The sequence below is a fragment of the Rutidosis leptorrhynchoides genome, chromosome 11, assembly GCF_046630445.1.
Source record: "Rutidosis leptorrhynchoides isolate AG116_Rl617_1_P2 chromosome 11, CSIRO_AGI_Rlap_v1, whole genome shotgun sequence".
NCBI classification, from domain to species: domain Eukaryota; kingdom Viridiplantae; phylum Streptophyta; class Magnoliopsida; order Asterales; family Asteraceae; genus Rutidosis; species Rutidosis leptorrhynchoides.
In genome coordinates, this window is record NC_092343.1 from 338,190,046 (window position 1) to 338,200,371 (window position 10,326).

A 10,326-nucleotide genomic window follows, 5' to 3' on the forward strand; every position below is an offset into this window, starting at 1 on the left:
ACATATCCTTTAAGGCTTAAAAGATTTTTTCCTAAAACTTTTCTTTTTATGATTTAAGATCACATGAACACTCGGTCCAAGAAACCAGTCTTACAAGATATGTTACCAAATCCGGACATATTATTTAAACATTCTAGGGATTCGAATATTGTTAAGAAATTAAATTTCAATGAAGGAACTACCTCTAATGATGATTCATTATCTAGTTCTCCGTCTAGTCTTGATTCTAATTTGGGATCTCTTTTTGGTTCAGAAAGTGAAATGGCTACTGAAAATTCAATGGAAGCGTTAATGAAAGCTGGTCGGGAAGGATTAGGTCATGCTATTACTCAGCCTGAAATAAAAGAAAATTTTGATATTAAAGGCCCAATTTTTCATTTGCTTAAAGATAATCAATTTAGGGGTACTGAAAAGAAAGATGCTAATGCACACATTCGAAATTTTAAAGATATTTGTAATCTATTTAACATTAATAATGTGGTAAGTAATGTCATTTATCTCCGTCTCTTCCCATGGTCGTTAAAAGATGAAGCTAGAGAATGGTTAAACTCGTTACCGGGAGGAGATATTACTAGTTGGGATACGATGGTTGAAAAATTTCTCACTCGATTCTTTCCTGCGTCTAAAACTGTCACACTTCAAACTGACATTGCTAATTTTCGTCAGAAAACTAATGAGTCTCTTTATTCTGCTTGGGTACGATTTGGTCAAATGCTTAGAGGTTGTCCACAACATGGTTTGAATAAGTTTAAAAAAGTAACTACTTTTTATAAGGGTTGTGATATTGCTACAAGAAGAGAGATTGATATATCTGCTGGAGAAAACATTATGAGTAAAATTGCCGAGGAAGCTGAAACTTTGATTAATAAGTTGGCTGCGCATTCTCATGAATGGCACCAAGATTTAAATATTTCTTGTTCGGTAAAATCTGTTAGTTATGATTCTGAAGATATGGTTAAGGATATGAATGTGCAATTAAGTAATCTAGGAAGGCAGATTGAACAGCTTACAAAAGAAATGCATATGATTAAGGTAGGTTGTGAAAGATGCCAAGGTCCTCATGCTACTAAGGATTGTGTTGCTAGTCTTACTATGGAGCAAGTCGAGAACGTTTTTTTATGTTCTTTTTTTATCTTACTATTTTTTTATTTAAAAAAAAAATAGAAATTTCCTACTTTTTGGCCGGAGGTCCACTCGGAAGCAATCTCCTTATCTGTCGAATAGAGAGAGGGATGACTTTCTCTTCTATTGTGAGTGTTTTCACTCTGGGTGGAGAAATGACTTGTTTCTATTCTCGAATATTGAAATGATTGTCTACATCTCACCTCCCTCATATACCACTCATGTCGTATTGAGTTTGTTGTTGTTGTCATAGTAGCTAAGATTGGATATTGAACTTCCAGTTTTTTTCACAAAGTCAAAATGTTAAAGTGGGCAAACTCTCCGGGTCTGATATTAAATAGTAAAAAGTGTGTAACCATATACTAGTTTTCAACTCGTTTATGGGGGCCTCTTCGATTAAACTATTATAAATATATAGAACAACTCTTTCACTTTTCTTTCAAAATCTTTTTTTCGATATATTTTTTTAAACTTTGAACTGTACATCAAAATTAACCATCACGACTCATCGTGATTATAGTCAGGGGCGATTTTATGAAAGCGACAAGCGGGGGCAGCCGCCCCCAGTGAATTTGCAATTTTCAGTGTAGAAATTTTGGATTTTTTGACTTTACCCCTGGTGAATTTTTTTTGCCCCAAAACTTAAATATATTGCCCCAAAACCTTCAGATTTTGCTCAAAAATAATCAAATTTTACTCCAAAATCTACAAATTTTGCCCACAATCCTTCAAATTTTATCCCAAAACCTCCATAATTTGCCCAAAAACCTCAATTTTTTGCCCCAAAATCTTCATATTTTGCCTAAAAAAATTACTACGGCTTTAATTTTTTTTCCCCGGTAAAAAAAATCCTGGTACCGCCAATAATTATAGTAGTAGAACTAACACAACATGTATCATATCGCAAACGGGGTAATACGTCAAATATGTTACAAAATTACACTCATTTTTCAATATTACAATTCCAATAGAAATTCATCAAAAATAAAAAAATAACAATCATTTTCCAATATTCCACTTGAAATTCATCAAACATAAAAATCCTCCGATCCGCGTCACGTTCCCATCCCGTATTTCGTGACTAGTTTTATGAGCCTGTGCGTTGCACAGACGTTGTATAATTTAGTATTCGACAACCCTTATATTTATTATGCTTCTATCCATGTTATGAGTTCGTGCGTTGTACGATAGTTTTATAAATTAGTTTGCGATAACGTCAACATTGATACTGATTAGGTGTAGAATACAATTATAATGAAAAAAATTTCAATTATTTTACAATAAAATGATCTCTAGTGTATGAGCCCGTCGTTACACAATAGTTAAAATAAAGTTGCTCTTAATATATTAATTATAAGATGAGTAAATGTGATGCATGTAACTTTATATGTGTTATCTTTCGCTATGAAATTAACTTAAATTGTTAAAATATAAAATTATATTATATTAAATATAATATAATTACTAACAAATGTATAATTTTGTGTTATCTTTCGACGCGTAAGTTGTTTTTCAACGTGTCAACCTTGGAACTTCTTAATTATTTATGATGCCATGTCATTGGATATTTTTTTTTTTAATTTGAAAATAATACTGTATTACATTAAAGTAATTGAATATAATTATATCTTAAAATAACTATATTTTATATTTTAATGTTATGTTATCTATATCTATATCTAGTTAAGAATTAAGTAAGATGTATTGTATTGTATCAGTTTTTTAAATGTAAAACGTAATTTAAAGTTTAAATAGATTAATAAGATATATACTCTATAGAAACGTCCTATAACTAAATATATATTTCCTTATATATTAAGTATATATATATATATTTCCTTGTGAAGTTAGGGATTACGTTAATATTTCTAAGAATTCATAATACATTTAAATATAGAAATATTAATACTTATTTAAATTAGTTTAATTATGAAAATGACACGTGTGCAAATTTAATTCAGATTAATTGAGAAGTCGACACGTAGGATTATTGACACGCGCTTTATAATAATGTATGTATGTATACAATAGATTCTAATCTCATTCGTTAGATCACCCATAACTAAATCAACGGCCAATATTCTCAATCCACCACACACAAAGCCCACCAATCACATGACTCCATACATCATCTATATAAATAAAACCCACTCTTCACAAATTCTCACTACCATTCACTTTCATTTATCTTCTCCAAAAAGTTCAAAACACTTCCCTCTCTACACAAATGGCGCCAAAAGCAGAAAAGAAGCCCGCCGCCGAGAAGAAACCAGCGGAAAAATCACCTGCGGCGGAGAAGAAACCAAAGGCCGGAAAGAAGCTGCCGAAGGATGCCGGTGCAGGCGCCGTCGATAAGAAGAAAAAGAGAAACAAGAAGAGCGTCGAAACGTACAAGATCTACATCTTCAAAGTGTTGAAACAAGTGCATCCTGATATCGGAATTTCAAGCAAGGCAATGGGGATTATGAATTCGTTTATCAATGATATTTTCGAGAAACTTGCTCAGGAATCTTCTAGACTTGCTAGGTATAACAAGAAGCCGACGATTACATCACGTGAGATTCAAACGGCGGTGAGATTGGTGTTACCTGGTGAGCTGGCAAAGCATGCCGTTAGTGAAGGGACGAAGGCCGTTACCAAATTTACAAGTGCGTAATTAGCCTTTTTAGGGTTTGTTATTATCTTTGATATTTTTGATATTGCTGAGTATTGGAAGTCATGTGGTTATGTAATCAAACAGTTTATCAATGAAATCGAAAGTTCTTAGTTATTAAATCGTTTGTTTTTTTATAATCTATCTACATGTGATTTTTTATTTTGAGTTTTAGATCTGGTAATTCGCCTGCACTTGGTTTCATGTTTATCAAATTAGTTATATGAATCTAATATCATTCTCTCATTGTTTACGAAATAGAATTAGTCAAGCTGAGATGATAAAAATATAGTACGTATATAATTTGGTTTCAAATTAGAAACGGGTCAAGTAAAAAATACAGCAGCTAAAATGAGAATGGGTTGAAAGTTTACCCGGTGTTTGCTTAATGCCACAATGCGTAAAACATCCTAATTTGTTTAATTAAATGATTTTGATCATTGAGGTACATTACTTCTCTGATCAGAATTATCCCTCCCGGTAATTATTTATTACTGTAGTAATTTGATAAATAGGAGTTTTGGGTCAATGATTAACGATCAAATGTTCGTCCAAAAACATCACAATCAAGCCAAAAATCTTCACTGTTCAAGTACACAAACCATTTTTTATCATATCATAAGCATATTGGTAAGTGAGTCCCCAGCAGCCTCACGTGCACTACTGATTAAAGAAGCCTCGGCCAGCGTATGACGGGAGGCGACTGTAAAAGAAAAACCGAGAAATGTTCTAGTCAACAACCTGTTTGACCACACCGTTTTCAGCCATTCGAAAGGACGTGTCGTGAAGCTCTGCAAATTTGGTGGGTTCAAGAGCTTTCATCTGTTGGACGATTGTTTGATCGAACTTAGCTTCTTGAAGTTTTTGTTTAAGATCCCAACATTTGAGTATTAGGTTGACTCGTTTTGCCCCGCTTGAGGAACTACCCGTTCGCGTGAATGCATCCGGGCGACCCATTTATCTGTTGGACGATTGTTTGATCAAAATTAGCTTCTTGAAGTGTTCGGGCAGGTATTCGACTAGCCTTTCGGGGGGTCAACCGGAACTGTAAGTGGACCACCGACATAAGGCGAAACAAAACTCAACCGTTAGGTCATCTTATGTATGTAACATCCCGCCTTTTTCCGTTTATTTATTTAAAGTCCGTTATATGATTATAACATCCTTCGTTAATACGCGTATTTAAAATATCTCGTTTAGGTAATTCACGCACCCGCAACCGAACTCGAGGGACTAGTTTCGCCAAGGGAGCAAAGATGTGACTAGCTTTTGACTAGTCAACCCCCACCTCCCTTTCTTTTTCATTTTCATTTTCATTTTCTTTTACTACTTTCACAATTTCTCTCAAACTTCATCACAAAGAATCATCATCCATTTCAAATCTAGTAAGCTTCAATCCAAACAAATTACATATTTGAAATCCTTGCAACTTCCTCTTCGATTCCATACCGATTACATCTAATTTGGGTAACTTTCTAAAATAACTAGATTTTGTGTTCTTGATGTTTTTAACTTATAAAGTTGTTAATTAGTGTCTATGACTTAAGTCTAACATGAATATATGATCTATATGCTAGATCTCGTTGTTTTAGTGTAACTAGCATGAACATGAAAAGTGTGCGTTTGATTTTGAGTTTTGGATGATTTAATGTTGTTGTTATGATAAAGTGCAAGTATTAAATGTGTTCCTAGTATCACTAGCTTCAATTTGATGTGTAGGTTGCTTTAGAAAACTTCATAAACTTGATTATTGATTTTGGTGGATTTAGGTTAGGGTTTGATGAACTTGAAATGAACCTTTGATGCTTTGAATGACATGAGATGTTATTAGTAAGTATTTAGTTGTATTGTATGTTTAATTATCTTCGAAACGGCGTATCACATATGTGCATTTAATTCCCGAATCATGATTGTGCATTTATGAACTTGAACATTAATGATGTGCATTAATTGAGCATTTAATTTGGAAAGTCGGTTGTTGCAAATGATGTTTTCGATTGGTGAAATGTGGTTAGTTGTATTCCTTGTCAAAATACCTTTCCAACGATATAAGATACGCGTTTTAAGTGTTTACGGTTCGTAAATTATGTTTGTTTGAAGTTTGGCTCGTTTGGAACACTTGAAAACTGCCAGACTTGCTGAACCGAGAAATGGAGCGGCGCGCCAAAACCCCGCGCGGCGCGCCATTCTAGACTGTCCCAAATTCTTTTGATTTTCACGTTTTCACCCCCGCTTACTAGTAACTCCGATTAACATGAAACTTGGCCGACATGCTTATATATACTTTCTCATCATGGAAAAATTGTCGGATACCCGACCCGACCCCGTTGACTTTGACTTTGACTTTGACCAAAGTTTGACTTTTGTCAAACTTAACCAAATGTTTATGCGATCGTTCTAACATGCTTCTATACTTGTATCTTGCATGAAACTTGACAATTTGATCCACATGCTATGTAATTGAGTCGTAACGAGCCATAGGACTAATTGAACACTTTGACCGACCGTGTTTACCGATATTGATACAAACCTATTTGTTTAGGTCAAGACTAGCATTCGTTCTTGCAAACGTTTACTTGTTGAAGTACTTATACCTACGTGCACATAAGGTGAGATCATAGTCCCACTTTTACTCTTTTGAACTTACATTTGAGATGAGAAAACATAAACGTTTCTTTTTACTAAGTGAACACAAGTACAGGAAAACAAACATTCTACATACGAGTTTGAACAAAAATCCTCAATTCGATTATCATTAGTTACACTTGCCGGGTGTAAGCGAGAACTTATGTTATATGGCCATATGGGTTTGACAAACCCTCATTCAAACGGTTCGCTACCGTTTACGAATGAAATATATTTTCGAGAAACAGTGTATGTTCTAACACTATTGTGACGGAGTTCTATGGAAGGAATGTTAAGCATTGATAATTGGGTGCTCGTGAATATTAACTTTTGGAATGTATTACTATTATATTATATCAATGTTACAAATCTTGTGGTTCACTTGTACTTACTTACTTAAACCTATGATTTCACCAACGTTTTCGTTGACAGATTTCTATGTTTTTCTCAGGTCCTTGAACGTTTTGTGATACATGCTTCCGCTCATTACTTTTGATACTTGCTTGGATGTCGAGTATACATGCATACGTGGAGCGTCTTTTGGCTACTTTCAAATTGTGTCGCAAATGTTTCTTTTGTACTTTAAACTTTGTAACGTAACTAGTTGTCGAACTACTTTGTAAACCTTGAAACATCTTTACTTTTGAAATGAATGCGACATACTTTTGGTCAAACGTTGTTTTAAAGACTTATGATCACGTAACGGGACGTAAGTAGACGGCGCCGTCAATGACGATTTTGTCGGGTCGCTACAATATAAAGATGTATGTATCCTCCAGTACCCGTTACCACCTAAACGAAAATTGTAACGTTTGACGTCTGGTCAAACGTGTCTTGACTATTTTTAAAATGTAGACTTAAAAACGTCCGTTAAGACTTGCATGCACAATGTAGGTGTGACCTGTCACATTCGTGACCACAACCCTCCATATTACCGTTTGCTTGACCAGAAGACGCAACACGAAGTTTAATTTCCCACTCAAAAACACCTAACCGAAATCTATGTTTCATAAATCGGTCCCGAAATCTACATCCACTCGCATGTTATATAAACCGTGGCAATTATAAAATTTTACCGGTACCAGAATATTTATGTTGTGTATGGTACAAAATTGTCTACTTGTTTCTTCAATATGGTAAAAGGTACATATGAGAATGGTCAGACTTGACTGTAGCATTATGAACAGCAAGTTGTAGCTCCTCCATAGCCGTCACTAAAGATCTCAAGATGCTCCTTGAAGTAAAAGATAAAGTCGGCTGAGATTTGGGGCCTGAAATTTCCGATTTTTTGTTATCCCGAGGGTGAAAACCATTCTTTTGTAGGTTGCCTTACAAGCATTCTTTGTGTTGGACCTGAATCGCGAATCGTTGGATAAATAGGAGTTTTGGGTCATTGGTTAACGGTCAAATGTTCCCCCAAATTCGACCGATACTAAAGTTGACCCTCTTATCTGTGTCACTCCTGGTTAAAGAAGCCTAGGCTAGCATACGACGGGAGCCGACAGTAAAAGAAAAACTGAGAAATGTTCCAGTCAGCAACCTGTTGACCATGCCTTTTTCAGCCATTCGAAAGGACATGTGGTGAATCTCTGCAAATTTGGTAGCGATTTGGGTGTAAATCGGTAGAAGCTGTTTCACACGAATTGTTTGATCGAACTTAGCTTCTTGAAGTTTTTGTTTAAGATCCTGAATTTGTGGATCAGGTCGACCCGTTTAGCCCCGCTTGAGGAACTACCCGTTCATGTGAATTTGGATTCGTGGGTATAACTTGTATCACCGTTTGTGTCTCAACAGCAACAAACCCGTCCGGTCACAAATAGCTGCACACGAGTTTTTGGGAAGGTATTTGACTGGCCTTTCGGGGGGGTCAACTGGAGCCAAAACCGGAAGTGGACCACCGACATGAGTATCGACAACTCATCTCGTTTCACCACTCGAAGACGCAACACTAAGCTTAATTTCCCACTCAAAAACACCTAACCGGTGGCATCTTTATACCCAACCATGGTCTGAATTTCACGACCAACTTCACCAAAAGTGCCTCAACCATACCATACCTTCTTCGGTCCAAGAATCTACATGCACATCCACTCGCCTGTTTTATAAATCGTGGCAATTTTAGAATGATCCATATTATAATATGGAATGAGAACGTATGAGAATACTTACGGTTGTGTACGGTATAAGCATCTATTTATTGTTCCTTCGATATATAAATAAAGGTACATATGAGAATGGTCTGACTTGACTGTAGCATTCATTATGAACCTTCACACTAGAATTACTTCTCTTCAAAATGGTAGGGTTATTGATCACCGGGTTCGATTTAATGGCAGTGGTAGAGTTATTGAACTGCTTTGACCCTACTTTTGACTTTTCCCGACTTGACCCGACTTTTTTTATTCGAGTCAAGACGAGCTAATCACCAAACCGTCGTACATGCACCCACAACCAACTTTTGCAAACTACATAAGAAGCATACTGAACAGCAAAAGGAAAACGGAGCCCAACATGCCAATTCAAAATTATCATTTAGATGGTCAAAAGGCACAAAAAAATAGCATTGTAATCAAATACTGTACATAATACTCCAATAATATATCCTAAGCACAAAGATAACAAGCATGTGACTGCAAATTAACAAAAACCAATCACACACAAACTTCTTAAAGGTTGCATACATAAGATATATATAATATATAATCTAGCTTGTAAATTAACGTGGGCCTCCGTTGAGTGATTTGCAGAATGAGGAGAAGGAGTCCTTGAGTTCATTGGGAAGGGGAAGACTCAAAGGAGGAACTATCCCGTTGACTTGTTGACCAAATGACTCATATGATTGGGCCATTGCTGGTCGTGGTTGTTTAATGACTTCCAACATGGATGAAACAGCACCTAACAAAATACAATTCGGAAGAGGATTCTGACTACCACAATGATAACTTATGGCCATGCCAGCACAGCAACCCGCCACACCTGCACCGTAAGCTACAAAAAGAAAAAGTATATTTATGTGTTTGATCATTTTATGTTTTTAATCTACTATTAAAATGAATATACAAATACATTAGAAAATTTGTACCATCATGTTTCCCTCGTATGTTCTTCAAGTAACTTTCAACAAAGCTCTTAACAAAAGAATAAACTGTAAACACCTGATGAGAATAGAAAAGAAGAATCAAATGAGATGAAGAATACTTTTTATTATAAAATTTATTGTCTGTATAATTAATATGATATAAATATATGATACTCCAAGAAATAATGATACCTTAGCAAATGGTACAGCCTCTGCAAGTGATCCCTTAAATCCTTTATTTTCAATTAGTCCATACCCTTATAAAATGCAAACAAAAAAAAAAAAAAAGTCAGAAAAATGGTAAGAAAGATAGTAGTGTCTTTCCTAATGCTATCAAACAAAAACCCGAACCCATTCAGTCAAATTGAAGGGTATGGTATATACAGAAGAATCATTCAAATATACATGTAATTAAAATCAATAAAACTTTAGTTTAAAGCCAGAGATTACCAAAACCAACAACGGAACCAGTGATTGCGCCGCAAGCGGAGTCCATGACAAGACTGAAAAGACAATCTGACTGAGGGCTTCCTGTTAAGGCATCAGAGGTCACCGTAGGTTCAAAATTAGGGTTCCTAACCGAAACTTTATTGGTAATGACATTTTCAGAATTAGGGTTAGTAACCGAAACATTATTGGTACTGACATTTTGTTTATCGAATCGGAAGGAAAAGGATCTGACGCTACAGTTGTGAATGCCATTGAGGTCACTTAAGTGAAATTTACGTGAGAGCTTAGGTTTGGAAAAAGCAAAACGGAATGAAGCTTGCGTTGCGTTTGTAATTATATGGATATCAGTTTTAAATCTAAGGGTAGAAAAGTCTGTTTACTTTAATTTATGTATTCA

The 10,326-nt window shown here is 35.3% G+C and overlaps 1 protein-coding gene across 1 annotated transcript; it reads left to right on the top strand.

The window, feature by feature from the left end:
- Positions 1–3,304: 3,304 nt before the first annotated feature.
- LOC139876719 (histone H2B-like) lies at positions 3,305–3,841 on the top strand. Its single transcript, XM_071864095.1, has one exon. The coding sequence runs from the start codon at positions 3,350–3,352 to the stop codon at positions 3,776–3,778; it is 429 nt and encodes a 142-aa protein (XP_071720196.1). The 5' UTR covers positions 3,305–3,349; the 3' UTR covers positions 3,779–3,841.
- The last annotated feature ends 6,485 nt before the right edge of the window (positions 3,842–10,326 follow it).

Excerpts from the sequence above, each read along its gene's own strand:
- LOC139876719 (XM_071864095.1), top strand. The coding sequence starts at position 3,350 with ATGGCGCCAAAAGCAGAAAAGAAGCCCGCCGCCGAGAAGAAACCAGCG.